This window comes from Mauremys mutica, chromosome 1 (assembly GCF_020497125.1).
Source record: "Mauremys mutica isolate MM-2020 ecotype Southern chromosome 1, ASM2049712v1, whole genome shotgun sequence".
Classification (NCBI taxonomy): domain Eukaryota; kingdom Metazoa; phylum Chordata; order Testudines; family Geoemydidae; genus Mauremys; species Mauremys mutica.
The window spans coordinates 126,917,211-126,938,111 of record NC_059072.1 but is presented as its reverse complement, the minus strand read 5'-3'; the positions used below and the strand labels follow the sequence as shown (position 1 = coordinate 126,938,111).

Sequence of the window (20,901 nt, the reverse complement as noted above, 5' to 3'; positions counted from 1 at the left end):
AAAGTATAGATGGGGAAAAGTGGCCTGATTTGCACATTTGCTGCAGGTGTGAAACAGATTTTTTTGGCAGCAAGGGGAAGAGATCTGAACATTAACTACAAATTTCAGACAGTAGGTTTTTTTCTATAAAAACTTAGGCCCAAATCCACAGCAGGTATAAATTGGTATAGTTCATCATAGTCACTGGCACTTATGCCAGCTGAGAATCTGGCCTTTGATTTTGCATGATTGAATCATAAATTACTAACTAATTTATTAAGATCCTATCTTATGGCTCCCATTCAGGAAGATACTTAAGCATATGTCTAACTTTCAGTTTGCGAGTAGTCTTAGGGCTTGCCTACACATTGGAGTTATGTACTCTGTAGGGGGTGTACTTTCTAAAGCACACTAATGTGTTATGCATTAATTGGTCCATGTAGCCCTGCTGGTGCGCACTAGAGGTTCTCCAGAGGGATTTAATGTAGTACTGTTTAAAACAGCACTACAGAGCACCCTAGGGAACTTTTAATGCACACCAGCAAGGTTTGCATAGACCAATTAATGCTCATGTTAGTGCACTTTAGAAATCACACCCCGTAAAGAGCATTACCCCACTGCGTAGACAAGCTCTTAGTAAAATCAGTGAGACTACTCAGGCTTAAAATCAGGCATGTACTTCAGTATCTGAGTTAGAGCCCGTTTTACCACTGGAAAATTTGATTTTTATGTATTTTTAATAAAACCACTCATCTTCCTGTTTCTCTAGTACATTGATTTTTTTTATTTAGTACCTCAGGGAGACCATAGCATTTTAATAACAATATCATGCCAAAATATGCAGTAGGTTTGCTTTAATTTTGTTGCTCATTTTTCCAGAGTGGCTTTTCTCTTTATATTTGCATTTTAGAAAATTATCTAGTGTCCTGAAGACTGAAAATTTGAAAGCAGTTTAAAGAAAGTTTAAGACATCAGCTTTCCTATTCTTTAATGGAAATAGATTGAAATGGAAATTAAGCGAGAGCATTTTTTGCACATCTCTTATAATTCAAAAAGTACAGATGATGATTGCAAGTCTTAGTCAGAGATTATTCATGTTCTCTTTTATATTTGAGGAAAATGGGGCAGAATCTGAAATTATGATAAAGTGCAAACTAAACTTATTCAAAATGATGCTCTTCATATCTAATTCTTTTGCCCTTTGGTTTCATTAAAACATGCTAATTCGATGCCACTATATTGAAAATACCAAGTAGCACCCAAATTTTTTTCTTATACTGTAAGTGCAAAGACTTACATTTTTGAATCTACATACTATTCTAATCCTGCAAAATCAGTCCCTTTAGACAAATTCACTTTTTTTCATATTCCTACTACTTCTAAATAAATGGCTCTGTATAAAGGCATTTACTATGGAAAGGGTATTTCTTCACAATTAGTGGTGATTACAACTGTCAAAGAAAAGTACCTCAACAGATTTCACCCTCCTGAGATTTTATTATTAGTATTATTTCAGTCCTCTGTTTACTGTTACCAGTCATTGCTGTTTGTCAGGCAGTATTGATCATTAAATTCAGCTTATTTTTAGTGTTTCTAATGTGGTTAGCAATTTTATGCTTTTGGAAATAAAAATGTAAAGCATATTCAGACTGGGTCATTAAAACTTATTTGATATCATTACTCTATTATGTAATATCTTTTTCCTTCCTTTGTATTGATTTACTTTGTGGTTGAGGGCCCTAGACAACTTATGGGCTGTGGCCCACTTCTGCAGGAATGTATGCGTCAGCCTAGCAACCCTTCCTGCTAACTTCCAGAAAAGTTTATTTCCCTTCATTGGGAACAGCACACTGCTCTGCAGAGAGTCAACCTGAGTCACGTGCACCCTCGTTTGAGGGTTTAAGTAGTAAATGGAACACACGAACCTTGTGTTGGATTTTTGTAAGAGGTACATGTCACTCAGGATACATTGTCAATATAGGCTGCATAGACCAGTTTGCAAGAGATGTTAATTGGTGATGGTGGTAGTGGGCTGATGCTTCCCTGGGGACAAAGCTGATTTCCAATTAATGTGTTGCTAATGTATGAAACCCACCTAAAGTATTTCTTTTTAGCTTTTTTTAAAAAATATATATATATATATATACATACATACATACTTGTGGCATTAGCAGTGAGAACCAAACATTTCACCAGAGTGGGTCACCAGAGTGCATCCTGTATCCAGCATCAATGACAAAAAGTTGTTACAATCTGGAGACTGGGCATGCCCTGTGTGGGACTTGAGCTTAGTTTTCTCAATCCTGCTGAATGAGTGTCCACACCACCAAAACCCTCCAGCACACTTGTTAGCAACCTCAGCTAAAGCCAAAGGCTGGATGGGCATTTGGGGTGAACTAATTTCTTGCTACTAGAGGTAGCCCCTTATGGTCATGATATCATGACACTGAGGAAAAGTTTGCACAGCTGCTGCCTGAAATACATAGACTTCAGTCTCTGGCATTTTTCACCAGGACTAACAATGAGAAAAGATAGTGTATGTAAGCCTCAGTTTTTCCAGAAGTGACAAGTGATTTTCAGTATCCAGCTTGACACGTTTCAGGAGCCTGATTTTCAGAAAGTGCTGAGTCCCCAGAAATGGTGCATCCAAGATTACTAGTCGATTTGAAAAATGAAAGCTATAAAATACACTGACATAATAAACATCTTTCTCCATTTTCACAAGCAGTTTGCAAAGAATAAAGTGAAATCCACCAGGTGAAATCCTGGCCTGATTAATTCAGTGGGGTCAGGATTTTACCCTATCTACATACAGAGGTATGCCGCATTACTTTTCACAGCCAATGTTAGTCCTAAATCCCTTTTGGTGTAGAAAACAAGAGTTTTCCTGTGTTTCCGTACTTCTAAACAGGACTGTGATTCGGTGCATCTGGAGTTCCAATTATGATGACCTTAGAAGGCCTTACTTCTGCCTCTGCCAATAACAAAGATACTGTATTCTATGCACAAGATCATAATATTGTTGTATACTATGGACAGACAAATTATCAGTCCATAGTTAAGATTGAATTTAGCTTCTCATAATGACCCTGATTTTCACCCTCCTAACCTGAGGAAAACAAAACCAATATAAAGTAAAATTTCAAAATATTCCTGTGATTTTTACTTGCTACAACTTGCAAGGGATATATGTTTGATATGCTCTTTTTTTAAAATAACAGATATTGGTAGTGTTTTGAAAGCTATCTGATGGTGCTTTCTAAATATGTTTCTGTAGGGATCATAATAAAATCTTTTAGTCCAGAGGAAGATGAAATAAAAATGCCTGTGTTTGAATTTTATAAGAAAGGCTTAGTAATATCAGACCTTGAACTGCAGCAACTATCAGTGCTGAGGCAACCCAATTATATTGTAGAAACTGAAACTGAACACAATGCCCAAGGCATCGGGGGCAAGAGCATCTTGCTTAACAAGTTAGATCTACATTTTTCCCCGATGAATGAAAAACACACAATGAACGTTTCTTTCCATGGTTACAGAAATCCAGAGCAAGCGTCAGGAAAGAAAGAGAAGAAGCACAGCAAATCCAGCCTATAGCGGACTCTTGGAAACTGAGGTACTTTATCATTCACTTTTTAAACACAGTTCTGTTCAATGCCAATAAAAGGCTTACGTCAGGGTTTCTCAAACGGGGTCGCCGCTTGTGTAGGGAAAGCCCCTGGCGGGCCAGGCCGGGGTATTTACCCGCCCTGTCCAGCAGCTCCCGTTGGCCCAGAGCAGCGATCCGCGGCCAGTGGGAGCCGCGATCGGCCAGACCTGCAGACAGGGCAGGTAAACACACCGGCCCAGACCGCCAGGGGCTTTCCCTACACAAGTGGCGACCTGTTTGAGAAACCCTGGCTTAAGTACTTCTTATTGCAAAAGTACTTATGAATGAGGAACCTCATCTACTTAAAAGAGAGATTGATGGGGGAGGGGGTATGAAACAAACATGTTTTATCTCAGTTTCTAGGCAACAGCTTTTCACATCAGAACATCATTTGGCTCTAACTGGAACCCTTGTTGATGGTCTGAGCAGAGGCCAAAAAAGGGTAAATAAACATGGGACCTAATTACTTGCTTTCCCATAGAGAAGGGTCTTTCCAGGTCAAGACTGAAGAACAGTGATATGCCAGTAAGTTGAAACTTGCACTTCTGCTACACATGTAATACTTGTCAGTGAAAAAGCAGAGAAAACAATCTAGCCCTTTCATGAGCAGTTATTAACTAATGTGCCTATGGGTCCTGTTGATAGTAAAGGAACTCTTGACGTGAAACCCTGACATCTAACTTCTGCTCTTTTATTTTAGTACTACCGTGTTCACACCAGTGAGATTTTGCAGGTGTAACAAAATTTGATCCTAGTCTAGCATTGGATTCAAAGCTTGGATTATTTAAAAAAAAAAAAAAAAGTACATTTTGACTTCCTGGTTTTGTTCTGATAATGGCAAAATATTTTGAAAAGGTTAAAAGCATTTCACCTATCGTGTAGATTTACTTTTATATCATTAAAATTAATATTTTAATGTAATAAAAGTTAACAAAATTAATTATATTTTTTATCATATTAAAATGAAATATGTTGACAAGGAAGCTATTTGACATTATCTAAAGAAAACGTTATGATAGTTTTCAATTAAAAATTTTCAGAATCTTTGTTCCACAGGGAATTTGGAAATTTTACCGTTCAGTTGTAATTCAGAATTAAAAAAATTGAAATCGCGCATAGAATGGAAATGTTGGTTTCTGGCAAGTTCTACATATAAGCAACATTTATTAGTTTTTCCAGTGTGCTATAAATCAAAGGACATGGATTTTGCTTAACAAGTTATCAGCAATGCAGACTCATAGCTAAACCAGCTATTTGAGATTTCTGGTTATTTTGGCCAGTGTGGTAGAGGGGAGGTAGTTGATTGTTGAGAGAAGGGAACTGGTAGGCAGAATGTAAATGGGTTGTTGAATGACTTATCTGTGAGGAAGGTTGGTCTTGCGGTTTACGGCAGTGGAGTGGGTTTCAGGAGACCTGAATTCTATTCCTGTCTTGCCCACAGACTTGCTTTGTAACTTTGGGAAAATTGCTTAATCTCTTTCTGCCTCAGTTATCCCTATTTTACAGATGGGGAATGTTGATGCTTCCTTTTCCCCACCCGTTCTATCTTATTAATTCAAACTGAGCTCTTCAGGGTAAGGACTGTCTCTTGCTATATGTACATATAGTGCCCAGCACAATAGGGACCTCAAGTAAACTTGGCTTGAAGTTTACTACTACTGGATTGTTTAAAATGTATGTTGCATGGTTTTTTTGCTCTTAATCTGAGGAGTATTTTTGAGAAACTAAATTAACTTGTATAGGGTTGATGAGGAGGTAAATACATTTATCATATCCTAGGTCTTGGTTCTCATTAGACTTATTCTCAAAAGTATATCCTGAAGTGAAGAATAGCATGTAGAAAGAATCTTAAAATGAGAGAGTCATGTGGCTGACCAGCTCTGTCCTCATTAAGAGCTGTCATTAAGGACTGACCATAGGGAATGTCATTCAAATAAAATGGAAGCAGACGGTTTTCCTCCAATCAATTAGCTTTGCAGATTGATTTACTAATCAGTGAGCTGAGGTATTTTGTGGCATTTTCTCAGGCATTTTGGTGCAGTTTAATTTACAACTGATCTAGTGGATGATCTTTAATTCATGATTGTTTAAATTGAAATTGCATATAAATTACACTTCTTACTTGCCCCCTCCCCCAAACTGCAGTAGCCAAGAAAATGTGCTTCATTGTGCTGTTAACCTCCTTGATTGTGAATATGCAGTTGCTGTTTCAAATTGGACTTCTGTTTCTGCAGCTAAATCTCTGCCCAGAAGCATGTTTGGGGGTTTTATGCTGTTAAGAAATTATTCCATTCTTCCACCCTGGGTAGTATATTTTTTAAAACAGAAGGAAAGCTATGTTTCAGGCTGAATGTTTTCTGAAGGAACAGATGTCAGCTGAAAATTCATTAGTCATCCAGTCATTCATGTATTCTGAAGAGCATGACATTAGAGAGCAGTTTACTAACCACTGAATAAATCATTTGTTAGAAAGAAAACTCTGATTTTCCTAAAAGTAGGTTCAACAACATCTATTGGAGGAGTACAGCACTTTTTGCAATCTCACAGCACAGGAACTGGATGGGTCAGGAAAACAACTACGGTGGATGGAGACCTTTATTCTCTAGGTTGCAAACCCAGGTTTCTAATGACCAATAGCTGTTAACATTCCAGCCAGTTACCAGATGGTATTTGGTTGTCTCAGTCAAGTTCCTAGTGAACAGGTGTCCATAGGTTTGAAATTCTCTCAGACTGAAATGACCTCTGACACCTAAAGGTAGTACACATTAATGTTTGGGGGAAAATATTTTCCCAAGGCCTTTGTGTACAGCTTGCAATCAAAATTTATTTGTATCAAATGCAGATAATTGTCACACAAAGTGGTGACTTCTTTCCCCCTCCTGTGAGAAGTTCATCACCAATTCTATTGACACTAATAAAAGTGTTGTCTTGCAGCAACAATTTAGTACATATTGGTTTATGATAAATGTTGTTTGGATGCCAGGTTCTTTAGTACTGTTTACAGACCCCAGGAACCACTCCTGAAGCCCAATCAATAATTTACATTTACCGCTTGTTAATAAAATCTAATAAAGTTGGTCTAGAAAAACCTTGCTAGAAGATGAATAATGCAGCTGTATATGGCTTAGTTGACCATCTGAGGAGCCTTAAGCAGCCTATATTCTGAGTCACAGAATTAGCTTTTTGACTACTGATTATGCATGAAGGAAATTCCTTAGAGACTGATGGTAGAAAAGCATAAGAGAGCCAGAGCTCTTGAGATGACAGTATGGTTTCTTTTCTCTCCCTTTGCAGAGGAAACGCCTGGCATCAAATTATTTGAATAACCCCTTGTTCCTTTCAGCAAGAGGTAAGTATTTTTAAATTAATACATTTCTATTATGATGTGGTATTAAATATTTATTAGTTGTATTTGTTATTAATTACTTCTAGAGTACCATAGGGTGCATAGCTATACAAGGCCCCTGCCCCTTGGACCGTGCAATGAAAATAGATGGTTACACTGCAAAACAAAAGTTAAAGTTAAGAGGTCATGAGTATATATAACCCTGATCCCCCAAAGCCCTGGGAAATCAATGGAAGATCAGGTTTCTAGTGTTGTAGAGAAAAAGAGGATGTTAAGGAGGCAGTATTGCCAATCCCAAATGTTCAAAAACCATGGGATTAGATTAAAAAAATAAATTAGGGGATCTTTTAATTTATCTTCTGGTTTTCAGCTTCTAGGATTCACATTTTCCAGCTGTACTCTATAACTATGAGAGCTAGAAACTTAGTTTTCAAAAAAAAAGTGAAATTCTCACATACTTAATGAGTCCAGGAGCTGGGGCTTTAAGGAAAACACCACATTCGTGTAAGATTTCATGATAAAAACAAGTTGGCAGCACTGAGAGAAATTTGGAGAAGAAAAGTAATGGCTCATGGGAAGAAGGAATAAGTGGCAGGCCTAAGGAGCAGCATGAGAAAAGGCACAGAACTGAGAATGGAATAAGGGAAGAAAGAGGGAAAGTTGAGGAGAGAGGATTAAACAGAGCATAGAAGGGAACAAAAATTGCATTGTAGGGGGGACAGCGCTGTGTAGAACTGAGGATGAGAGGCTTGAATACATTGCGGACGAGGAGAGGAAGACTGTAAAGAGATGTGAATATTTCTTTCCCCCGATGCAACTGCTACAACTTAGATTCTACTATAAATGCACACTGTAGTACTTTAGAGATACTTTTATCCTTTTTCAACAATAAAAAAATATTTTTTAAGTATTAAGGCGCAATTAAAAGTGCCATTTTAATACAGATGCAAAGTTGTGACTTGCTTTGGTCTTTTCTTTTTATGTTGCTGATATCAAATTTTCCTTACTCTTCTTATACAACTTAAAATTGATGCCTGTGTTTCCCTGTAAACACATGCCTAGAGAGAACATTAGCTAGGTTACTCTCAGACCCTCAGTAAATGTCCTTGTTTCCTCTGTGTGTCCATGTTTTTAGACAGGTAACAAAGCTTCAGTGGCATGACTGTCACAAAGCTGCTTGGGATATGACACAGTTTTACCTTAATTGTTAGTTATTTTAGTAAACCCTATAACTATTCTTCCTAATACCTAAAATCCCTGTTGCTGTGCTGAACAATCTCTCCACTGTCTGTCTTCATTACATAGCTCACAGCTTTAGTTACTATATATTTGTATTGTGATATCACCTAGGAACCCCAGTGATGGACCCCCATTGTGCTTGGCACTGTGCAAACACAGAAAAATAAGACAGCCCTTGTCCCAAAGAACTTACACTCTAATCTCATTGTCTCCATTGCGTAGCTCACCACCTTGCTTATTATACCGTCCTCCCTTTAAAAATAATTCTCCATTTAGATCATTTCAGCAGGTAGAAGAAGAAAAAGTGGACACTCAGAGTAAGCCAACTTTATTGACAAATGCAAACCAAAAAGGATTTATTTATTTTTGAAAAGCATTGTATATTTGTTAAAGAAAACAGTGGGCAGGAAACAGCTCTTCCTTTACAAAAAGTGTAGGAGAGAATGGTGCTTGTGATATTCTCGGTGAAATGTCAATTATTCAGAGTTTGTTTATTGGGAAAAATCTCTTAGCTGAAATGAGGTCATGTCCCTGATGTGCATCGCCTATATAAAAAACTCTCCAATTATCCAATCCTCTGCTTATCTGAATAACTTCCATGTCCCCCGTTCATCTGAATAATCATAGTTTCACTGTGTCCTGTGTGTGCGCGTATGCATACGGGTGGTGCTTTGGACATGTGGATCAAATTCTGTCTGCCAGATGTATGTAAACACACACCAGATAATTTGTGATCAGAAAAGGAGAACAAGAAAGAAGTTTCCACCTCACTTCTGTCTCCCTAACCCAAAGAGAGACTACTCCATCAGCTGACTTACAGGAGGGAGGAGAGACATTCTAGGGCTTTTCAGTGAGGCATTCTGCCCAAGTGTTTTGTGACTCAGCAATGGAAATTACAGATTTGCTCTGGTGAAAATAAATAAATAAATAAAGAATCATTTTTTTCCCAAACAGTTTCTTGAAAAATTTAGTGTATTTTTCAACCACCTCTAACTACTCCTTCCATCAGGCTTGGGCTACAACCATTAAAGAGTCATTTACGCGATAGACCAAAACATGACACACATTTTTGACATGAGCGATTCTGATGTTGAAGGGTTGATGATAATATAATGCCCGATCCTGCAAGATGTTGTGCATTCTAGCCATGAGTCAGAAAAGCACTTAAACACATGCTTAACTGTAAGTCAATGGGACTACTCCTGTACTGAAAAGGTAAGCACCTGCTTAAGTGCTCTGCTGGTTGGGGGCCAGAGTGTTCGGCCTTGGAAGAGTCAGACCCTTAAAGAAGATTTTTTCCTATCTAGTTAAGCCTGGACAGGCCCTATCCATTGGAAGTTTAGGACAGACATCAACCTTTTGGTACTATGAAATTTTTTAACATCATCAGCATTTAGAGTTTCAGGTGCCCAATTCCTAAAACCTAAATAACATGCAGCTCTGAATACTAAAATGTTAATTGGTGCTATTTCAAGTATCACTCTCTCATGTCCACATTAAAATAACCTGCTATAACCCCCTTCCCCCTTCTTTCATCACTTGTGTCATGGCTTGACTAAAATTCATTGCACTGATGTGTTGCCCACTAACTTGTTCTCTGCCCTTCTTTCATGTGCTAGCAAATGAGGATCCATGTTGGAAGGTATGTTTAGCAAGATTTGTATATTACCACTGTCTGTCGTCTCATCATGTAATACAATGCTTGCTGTTAATTATTGTAGTCTCTGCCAGGGCACAAAATTGCAATATTTTCTTTCCCTTTTTTTCCTACCATTTCTGGAATCTCTCCAGTTTATCTAAATCTTTGAGCCATTAAAACAGAATTTCAGAACAAGTTGAACTTACGTGCTTTCATGTTCATGGGTTTGAATTTAATACTTTGTAGAATCCATTGATTGAGAAAATGCTGGTTTAGCTTTGTGGTATTAATAAACATCTAGGAAAAATATTTACTGTTCTACTTGAGTAGATCTCTCTCTGTTAAGGTTGAAATCTAGACATTTTTAATAGTGCTTTCTAATATTGACATTTTTGGAGAGGAATTTTGGACAAGAGTAATTTTGAGTTTAGGATCTGATACTGGATAAAGCTGACATGAAATTTTGTAAAAATGATTTTCTGAAAGATGAAAACATGATTATAGAATACATTTATTTCAATAAATCACTTTTTTTCCTGGAAAACTAGTAGGAAAATTGAGGTTTTTATGTAATGATTCACAAACCATGAGAGCTCCAAAATCAGTCTTCCTTTTATTAAAATGTACTTAATTATATGAAGAGTAATTAACATTGCCACCAGATTAGCATAGCAATGTACTACATGACATTGTAACTTTGTTAATGAGATTTAGCAATATATAAAACGAACTACAGATAAAGTACTAATCAGTCTTGTGCGAGAAAGGTTGTCATAGTGGAGCTGTGTGGTTTAAATCAGAAAACAATAATTAACAAAATAGAGAAGAGAGTGATGGGGGCCCTCTACAGGAAATTTGTGAGGGGGCACGTGGGAGAAAGTTGTATTCGTGCTTGTTTCCCTAGCAGCTCTTCAAGGTAATGTGCATAAGACTTGGAACTGTGCTTTTTTTCCCCCAGAAACTTTTGCTTACTTGCTTTTACTGGGGACTTGAAGGACAAGTGAGCCATATAATGACATTGGTCCACTCATCGAAATAGAACTGCACCTGGTGATATATGTGTGTTGGAAGTGACAGTGACACATTCCCAGAAACAGAGTGGAATAATTATCACATTGCAGGCTGGAAACATTAGTTGATTCATAGCTGTGTTTGATTGCTGTCTGTGTGATTGTTTGATTATTTCACATTTTTTCTATTTGTTTCAACTCATTGAATTTTGCTCGTTTGTTGTTGATGAGTACAAAATTGTTTGTCTTCCTTCTACAGCAGCCAGGAAGCTTTTGAAAATGAGATATTGTGTTTGAATGGTCTGTCTGGTGAAGTAGTGGCTCCAAGTGCTGCTCGTGGAAAGTTACATTAAGAGTTGACTTGACCCAACCTACCCTTTTCTTCTCTTTCAGAATGAAATTCACCACGATGAACACTGTACAGCATGTAAGCGTGGCATTAACTTGCAACCATGTGGCACATGTCCAAGAGCATATCATCTCAATTGCTTGGACCCTCCTCTGAAAACTGTCCCCAAAGGGGTTTGGGCCTGCCCAAAGTGCCAACAAAAGGTAAGTGAGTTGAGGCATGTGTATTGCAGTCATTCCAAGAAAAGAAAAAAGGAGAGAGCCTACAACAGTAGCTAGGGAGACAAGATTATCAAAAGTAATACAGTAGAACCTCAAAGATACAAACACCAGAGTTACGGACTGGCCAGTCAACCAGACACCATGTGAAACCGGAAGTAACCAATCAGGCAGCAGCAAAGACTAAAAAAAAAAAAAAAAAGGCAAGTAATGTACTGTGCCTATATTGCATCTTAAAAGTAGACACATCTGGGCTGCCTGTCCCCACCTCACCCCCATGTGCTGGGCAGCCACTTACAGCTAGGAGGTGATGAAGCTGGGGCTGCCAGCCTAAGGCAGCTGGAGCCAACAGAGCAGGAGCAATGCTGGGGTCTGCGCCACTTTCACCCTTTCCCCCACCAGGAGGGGGATGCACTGTTTTTACCACCACCCCTTTTCCCAGGCCAGGAGGGGGACATGCTGTTTTCTTACTCACACACACAGCCAGGAGGGAGACAAGCTTGCAAACTCAGTCCAACCCAGGGAAGGAAGCTGCCAGCGCTGAGTAGGGAGCTCAGCTGCTGCTGGAGCCTGGCCTGAAGTGTCAGCTGCTGGATCTGGAGCCTGAGCTGCGCTTTGTTCATAGTTACAAACATGTCAGAGTTACAGACACAACCTCCATTCCTGAGGTGTCTGTAACACTGAGATTCTACTGCATTGGAGTTTCTTCGGTAATTTACTTCTTTTGTTGCCTGGTAGTTTCACAGCATTGGTCTCATACCTTACATTTTTTCCCCTCTTGATTTCATGGTATTGCATCCCTCAAGATTTACGCTGAAAGATTAAAAATGGCTATTCATTTCCTTTACGTTTTTCTTCTATAAAAACCACCTGTACGTACAATTACAAAGCAAGTAATGTAGTTCTTGCAGACGGAGGCGACAGTGTCATGCACAGACAATGCACCAGAGGAGCTGAAGGTTGTAAGGAGAGTACACCATCTTCTTTATAAGATTTATTATATGCAGCTATTGATAACCATTTTAGAAATGCAATTCTAACAGTGTTCACACAAGCCAAATGATTAGCAGCAGGTCTGGAAGAACTGTAAAACAATGTTGCTAAATTTCAGAATTAGCGGGCTTAATTGTTGTTCCTTAGAATTCTCTGCTTTAGCCCCTAGGAAAAATTACTGTTTAGTTTCTTTGGAAATGTCAACGCGAATTGCTGGTCTATATTTACATTTAGTGGAACCAGCCTATCTTATCTTCTCTATCAAGTCCAGTATTCTATCTCCAGTGGTGGCCTGTACCTAATAGATAGGCAAAATACCTCTAACTCTCCTGGAAATTGTGTAAGCCTGTATGAAAGGGGCTGGAAAATAATTCCTTTTGGCCCCCTGTGGTGGTGATCAAGTGTGAGATTTGAAAACCCCATCCTAGCAATTATGTAGTGACACTGTTTACAGTGAAGTAAAATAAAAGTTACAGAATTTTTCCACTGCATTTCAGTTTACAACTTACAATTCTAATTATACCATTTTTTGTAATAGTAAAGTAAATAGTAAAGTTTTTTTGTGGGGTGAGTGGGAAGACGTGAATTGTGTATGTGTGTCTCTTTGTGGATTACTGACTTGTGTTGTTCCCTGGATTTATAGGTATTAAAGAAAGATGAAAATGTGCCATGGACTGGAACTCTGGCTATTGTTCATTCCTATGTTACTCATAAAACAGGTACAGAATGGCGTGATTCCTGATAAGAGGCTCTCTAGTCCCCAGTTTCACCTTTAAAATGGGAGTGACTGTCTAACTCAGAGGGCATAAATTCATGTTAGCAAGATGCGTGAAAGAGCTAAAGTGCCATAAGATCAATGGTAGTGCCTGCCAGTCAGTATTACTAAATGCTTTTCATCCCACCCCGTTCTCACATACATCATTTTCTGTAACATTCACCTTTCAGCTGAAGTTTTCCATGTTCTCTCATGGATTGAAGATTAATTTGTTCTTTTAAAAAGTTTGAAAGAAAAGAAAAACTTTGAAAGAGACAAAAACATACATTTTTTTCAAATTGGAGAAAAATTCAAAAGTTGAATGAACAATTAATAGTAAAATCTTTTGAATGTCTATTCAAAAACATCAAATTGTTTTGATTTGGCATTTCATTTAGAAACTGGTCATTTCCATTCAGTACTTTGTCTTGAAACAGTTTTGATTTTTTTTCAAAACAATCTTTTAGCCATTTTCTAAATTTTTGTTTTCCTTTTTTTTGGCCAAAACTGTTCACTGTATTTGACCCCAATTCACAAATAGTTTAGGTGCCTCCCAAAATGCACTTTTTGGCAAATATACTGTTTGCAAACATTTTAAGAGAAGCTCTAATTCTAATTACACTTTAAAGTACAAGGCCAGTGTAAAAATTGCTTATGACTGAAAACAGGAAACTTGGTATGAACATAGTCTTTGATAAGAACTAGTGCCTTTGCTTTAAAAAGTATTGGTTTTGATTTAACAAAGACATGACTGTCTGAAACTGTGTACTTAGCATTTGTGAGAGGAAATATCCTTAAATGAATGTGTGTAGCCCTGAGCAGGTAATTTAATCTCTTTGCCTTAGTTTCCCTATCTAGAAAGTAGGGATTCTATATCCACCTCAAAGGTGTGTTGTGGAATAATGTCTGTCCTGTACTTGAACCATTTAAAAGTGATAGAGAGTTGTCTTATGTGAAATTGGAAACTCAGTTCCTCTGGCTATGCATTTTGAGATGGGACTGGGTAGACCTATGGAGTGCTCTATCTAGAACACTTAATCCTATTCTCATGAGTCAGTGCAGACCATTTTTTCAGTCTGTATCTTAACATTTACATTCTAAACCTTATTGTTCTACAGTCAAAGAAGAAGAGAAGAGAAAATTATTAAAGAAAGGCAGCGAGCTGAAGAGTGAACATAGACAGTTGGAAGAGAAAGAGAGACTTCTCAACAATGCGGTTAAAGTAAGACTCCCGACTGTGGGGCATAATGTCTCTCACAGAATTGGTTATTAAGCGCTTATGCTTGAAAAACTGAGATTTGATGGCTGGGAAATGAGTTATGCTCACAAACTATTCATGCTCAAGTGTGAATAGTTTCTTTACAAAGAAACATATATGGGGTCTCTTTGTGAGGGGTGAGCAAGATACACTGGCAGGTTGAGGAGCAGGAGGCAGTGGCAGATCTGTTATTGGTTATTGGAGCACTTCCCCACTCAAATGAGAAAACAAAATTAAACATATCCTCTGTCCCATTCTATACACAAGTCAGAGCTATAGAACTACGGTATAGCACTTCCCATCTTTCACAAGAAAGATCTGTGCATGACCAGCTGCTCCAGTGCCAAGAGCCTGCGCATCAGTCCAAAAGCATGAGGTTAGGCAGGTATGACCATCGTCACCACTCACCCCACAAAAAACAGCAGTGTTCTCCGCATCTCCTACAAGAACAGGAACCAAGTGTTGCTAGAGGGGGTCACCCAAGCATAACCTGATTCCAGGTATGAGTGTACACTACTTCTACCAGTCCCTGCCACTCTAGAGAGTGTTAGCCCGAGTTCAGAACCCAAATTCCTAGCTGCCATGGACATCAGGACTTACTTAAGGCATGGCTATTTGACCACAACCCTGCCCCCAAACTATAGAACTGCTACTAAGAATTTGCTTGTTTGTAATATGGTGTAACTACATATTTTAATCTTCTCTATCCTGGAAAATTAAAGTGGCAGCTGCAACAGTAACTGGTCAGTACTTGCTCTACCATTGCAGTTATCCAGGAGAGGCACGTTAAATATTTGATCACATTTAAAACAGAGTGGAAAGAAAAGTAATAACTTATTAAAAGACATCACAGTGGGAAGTACTCCCTTTAACTGTACATAACCACCATCAGCTCTAATGGAAACTAACACATGCACGGAGACAGGTCTCTGTGGGGTGGAGTGTTCTCTAGTGGTTAGAACAATGAAATTGGATTAGTGATTTCAGAATGAAAGAGCGTTTGGGCTAAATTCAACGTGTGTGTGTGTGTGTGTGTGTGTGTGTGTGTGTGTGTGTGTGTGTGTGTGAAAATAATTGCTATTGAAGTCAATGGGAGTGGTGCAGAAGCAGAATTAGGCCCTTTAAGTGTGAAGCATTCTCTCTTAAATTGCAATTTTGGCCTATGATAATATTTATCCAAATCAAAGAGGTTCCTGAGGTTTAGATTAACTAAAAAAGTAAATTACCAATTGAATTAAGTGAAAACCCCATACACACCACGTGTGACAGTGATATTGTTATAAATTGCAGACCCATGCATTTATTATTCACCTGGGACTACTTCACCTGCCCTCTAATCCATCTCCCCCAGGGCTTATTCCAAAATCCCAAACCTCTGAACAGCTACCTTTAAAAAAAAAAAAAAAGTCAAGTAAGTGTTTCCTGCTTCCCAAGAACTGCAGAATGTTCTCCCCTAAAACTATTCTGGACCAAGGCCCATGAGAGACAATATGCAGATCTGGACCAGTAACTGGTTTGGATTTCATGACCTATTGGAGAGAGAAACAGGAGCTTTCATCCATTAAACGCCAGAAATACCCTTCCCAGTAGGATAAGGTTTCTGTTTCTAGCCATGGTAGAACATTAAATAGTGGCCCTTAAACTAACATTTTATACCTGAAAAATATTTGAGGTTGTCTTTAGAAGTTGTTGCTGGCATCCTTGTTACTAAGTTGCCTGGCTTTAGGTAAACAGATTTAAAACAAACACCACTTTATTTAATCTCCCTAAAATGGACTGTAAATATGTGCCACATACAAAATACAACAGAGTGTAGTTTGACCTGAAGGTTTTACTGAAGTCATTTGGGAAGACTTACAGTGCTTATTGATGGCTTTGCCATTTTCGAGTCATGTGGCCATTGTAAACCCATGCCAACAAAATCTGTAGACCGCCATCAGGAAGATCACGTATTCTTCCTGTCTTTCAATATGATGTGGTCAAAAGTGCCCTCAGTATATACTTGATCTTAGATGAATATTGTTGCTAAGACAAGTGATGCACTATATGCACCAGTATGTATTACTCCATTAGTTTCTTGCTTGTGATTCTGCTATCCCCAAAGGAGAACGTAATTCGTTTGAGATGGACATGTTCTCCAGTCATGTAAAGCATGTTTGGGGGGACGTTTGATGCCAATTTGAAAGTATTCTAAGTCTCTCCTTCCCTCTCCCCGTCTCTCTCTGTAACAGAAATGCTTAGAGCTAAAAAACAGCCTGTTGGCCCAGCAGAAAGGGACTCAGTCATCGCTGGAACGTCTCAAAACTCTCATTAGACTGATACAAAATGAGCAGATGATTCAGGTTACCATGACGACAACCACCACCTCTTCCCTGCTAACCGTCCCCTGGATCAAACCCTCATCTGCCTCTGCTGCCATGCACAAAGCCTTGCAGCAATCACAGGGTAACAACTGACAGCGCTGTCTGGGGGAAATGGAAAAAAACAAAAAAAAACTTTATACATGCGCAAAGGAGAGATTAAACCGAAACAACGGGAAATGAAGGAAACAAAAAACAATCTCATTTTTTACACATGTAGAACTTAAGCCAATCAGTCCAGTTTGTAGGTCACTGTGGCAGCAACTTCCCACAGAGCAGATTTTGCTGCAGTTTTGTATTTGCCAAGACCTTCAGTGCTTATGAGATTTGTTTTGTTATGTTGGCCTTAATGTATTTATGAATAAGAAGGAAAAGAAATAGTATGGCTGATAGAAAGTGAAGTATCCTTTTTGGAGGGCAGACAATTTTACGAGTTTGCTTTAAAGGGAATAATTTTAAATACAAAGAGTTAGTAAACAAGTAGGGAGGTAGCTGGGCTTAAAGCTGTTTGAAGGAGGAAACTGGTAATATAAGAAGAGCCGGAACTACTTAGGACTTGACATGGATTCTTAGCAAAGTGAACAAGATCTGCCTCACTGATTCAGGTGAACTGAAGACGGGCTGTTTGACAAGAATGACGTCATGGACGCTCACAGAGCCTTTAAAACAAAAAGATCTTTTTTTCAGTATTATAGCTGAATTGCAGATATTTAAATTAAAAAACTGTATGAAGTTAGCGTTTCTAGTAAAATATTGAAGTATTTTCATGCTGATGCTTCTGTATATGCGTTCTGAAGTATTTAAAGAGGTATGACTGTAAAACTCCTTACTTTTTTGCAGGTCCTTTTTACTTATTTTGCTATTGATGTATTTTTCTCATGGAGTTTTTGTGCAAGATTTAGCATAAACCATATAGTGGATAGCTTTGGCAGGTTGGGTTCGTTTTTTTGGTTATGTTTTGAACCTTTTTTTTTTTAAATAAAAGCAAATAAAGATTGTTTTTCTTTTCTTGCCAGTACAGATAATATGCCAAAAAATAATTTTACATTTTTGTACTGCATTTTTATTGTAAAAATAGGTAACATGGAAAAAAGCTGGTGGGGTTTTTGTTTGTTTGTTTGCAGGAATATCTGCAAAAATGGTACAGGAAAAAAAAACTGCCTCAAGGGGTTGTTTGTCATATAGGATAATAGCAAGAATTTAGAGGGAGGGTTGGACTGTGGAAAATTAAGGGTTTGCTGGGTTTTTGGAAACTTAATTCCTTTTTAAATTTTGTTGATTTGTAACACATTTGAAAATGTTTAGCATTAGTCTGAGAAAATCCTAGAGCTCCTGCTTGTTTCACTAGCGAGTCTTCCTGATACTACAAGGGTCAGTCTGGCGCCTTAGTAGGCCACAGGCCTATCCTGTAATCCTGAGGCCTACCTCGGAAGTTAGTGATGGGCAACCCCTTTTTCTCTAACAATGCAGAGTTTCACACAACCACTGATTCCATTCTTCGATCCTTTAGTTACTTAGCACAACAGGTATGAAACAAAACAGAAGCAAGGAACCACTAGAGCATGACACACAGCTAGTCTCTCACATCAGCATATGACATGGTGCCGAATGTTATTTTTTTAAAAATGAGGGACTGGCCTTTTCAGTTGCCCATCACTAGGCAGCACATGGTCCCTTCAACCATTTTCACAACTCCGGGAGAAACTGTGCAGTACTATACAAATCTATTTTAATACACTTAACACTCAGTTGAACAAGATTTTTATATTCTTTTATTGATGAACAAAGTGAACTAAGTAAAACACAATTGTTATACATTGATTATTGTATGCCAATTATGCATTCTAATGTGGCTTGCAATGTAAGTGTTTTCAGGTTTAATGTTTTTTTTTCTTCTCAGACAAATTAAAAAAAGGAAAATATGGAAGGTTGAACATGTGAAGAATTTCTGAAGACGTGTCTTGGACTGTTAAAAGTAGTTATTTTGAAAAGGGGACTGTCCAGTGGATAGTGTGCATAGAAAAAAAGTGTTTGTCTTAAATATGCCAATGTAGTTTTACTTCTTTATGATGCATTAAACTTGACTGACAATTTAATAGTGGTGTGGATGGTGTGATATTCATTCTTTCAGAAATACAATCTGGCCTCAATCCTTCAGTCCCTTCTCAGACCAAACATCCCCAGAGATCAAGGGAAACTCACAAACTTTAACGTCATCTCCTCCATCCCCTTACAAAATTATACGTATTGCAGTAATGCATAGATACCCCACTTACAGATTAGGACCCCGTTGCGCTATTCATTGGTATAGTGCAGGGGTCGGCAACCTTTCAGAAGTGCTGTGCCGAGTCTTCATTTATTCACTCTGATTTAAGGTTTCACGTGCCAGTAATACATTTTAACGTTTTTAGAAGGTCTCTTTCTATAAGTCTATAATATATAGCTAAACTATTGTTGTATGTAAAGTAAATAAGGTTTTTAAAATGTTTAAGAAGCTTCATTTAAAATTAAATTAAAATGCAGAGCCCCCTGGACCGGTGGCCAGGACCTGGGCAGTGTGAGTGCCATTGAAAATCAGCTTGCGTGCCGCCTTCGGCACCCGTGCCATAGGTTGCCTACTGCTGGTATAGTGCCTAATGAAAAAAGACAGTCTCTCTCCCTCCAGAGAGTTTACAATCTATGTAATAATTTTCCCCTTCCGCTACCTACACTCCTGTTTCTGGTTTTCTTCACCATCCGTAGTGGTACTGAGCCTCATTCACACCTTGGTTTGCCTTCACTGGGTCTGTAACCTTCTCCTCTCTGATTCTTACCTTTGCCCCCTTTTGAGAATATCTACATCATTTCAAAGTCATCCTGCAGTGGTGCCTGCATCAGTCCCTTGCTTGACTTCCCATTTCCCTGTCATCCTCTGCCACAGCACCTGCTTGTTTTCAAATTGCTTCTACAAAGCCACATCTAAATCAGTCTGACTTCCTTCTTATTTTTAGTCCCCATGCTCTGCCTTACTTGACATGTTGTCCTATGTGTTGTCTCAAACTTGTGGCCATATTTTAATGTCCTTACCTTCCGTGATTGAGGTGAATGGGGGCAAGGTTCTGTACAAGTGGGTAAAGTGACAGACTTGGGCTGTCAATGTCACAATTAAGGACTGGGATGGGGCCTTGTACTGAGATTATCCATTTTCTAAATGACTGAAGAAAAGATTATTGAAGGAGAGAGAAAGGAGATGCTGTGCTAAAGCCCCACAAAGGCACATTATTACAATAGTGCTGGCCTGCTAACAGAGAGGGACATATTATTGGCACTTCTAGGTGTGGCAGATTGGACAGGCTTGATTTTTTTCCTAGCTCTTCAGCCTCATACTGTGTCAGTGTTTAATTTCAAGCTGTTGGGACCATGGGAATGTAGAACTGCTGCACTGTTTCCAGGGATGTGTATTTTTTCCTATTGTTTTCTTCCAATCCTACCTCCAAACAGAACCAGAAGTCTTTTCTAATGACCATCAAAATTCTCCCATAATCTTACCCTATAGAGTCAGCACTGTACTAGTTTACAGGAGCCAATTACAGTGCTCTGCATGGTGCCTTAATAATTAATATGGATGTGTGAATGTGCTAGCCTTTAATCTGTAGTAATAATTAAAATGGTGTGTTGGCAGAGAGCTCTGTAGCCGACACAGTAGCCTCAATCGAGCAGGCCCTGGCACCAAGCACTGGCCTTTGAAAAGGATTAGAAACCGAATGTTGGGATCCTCCTGCCCTGCTGATAAGAAAGTTTTTTTATAACAGATAGACCAGGTTCACAGCATTACTATATTTTATTGTAATATGGCAGGACTCTGTATATGTGCAGGACTTCTTCAGAGCCGGTCAGTTACGTTACAGAGGGATCTAATCAGCAAATAGCTGTTAGAGAATGGTATTGTGTCCAGTCTGGCATAAGAACAGGCATATGGGATCAGCCCAAAGGTCCATCTAGCCCAGTATCCTGTCTTCCGACAGAGCGGCCAATGCCAGGTGCCCCAGAGGGAATGAACAGACAGATTATCATCAAGTGATCCATCCCCTGTCCCCCATTCCCAGCTTGTGGCAAACAAGGCTAGGG

The 20,901-nt window shown here is 38.7% G+C and overlaps 1 protein-coding gene across 7 annotated transcripts in view; it reads left to right on the top strand.

Moving 5' to 3' along the window:
* PHF21B (PHD finger protein 21B) overlaps positions 1-18,890 on the top strand; it is a 238,301-nt gene extending 219,411 nt beyond the window's left edge. For 6 of the 7 annotated variants that reach the window (XM_044995035.1, XM_044995026.1, XM_044995015.1 and 3 more), the window contains 7 exons: positions 3,519-3,595; positions 6,923-6,977; positions 9,833-9,855; positions 11,256-11,414; positions 13,066-13,141; positions 14,295-14,398; positions 16,666-18,890. In XM_044995035.1, coding sequence (XP_044850970.1) covers positions 3,519-3,595; positions 6,923-6,977; positions 9,833-9,855; positions 11,256-11,414; positions 13,066-13,141; positions 14,295-14,398; positions 16,666-16,890 — 719 coding nt within the window. In that variant the 3' untranslated portion in view covers positions 16,891-18,890. Of the gene's footprint in view, positions 1-3,518; positions 3,596-6,922; positions 6,978-9,832; positions 9,856-11,255; positions 11,415-13,065; positions 13,142-14,294; positions 14,399-16,665 lie in introns of those variants that run through there. The other variant, XM_044995061.1, reaches the window with a different exon arrangement.
* The last annotated feature ends 2,011 nt before the right edge of the window (positions 18,891-20,901 follow it).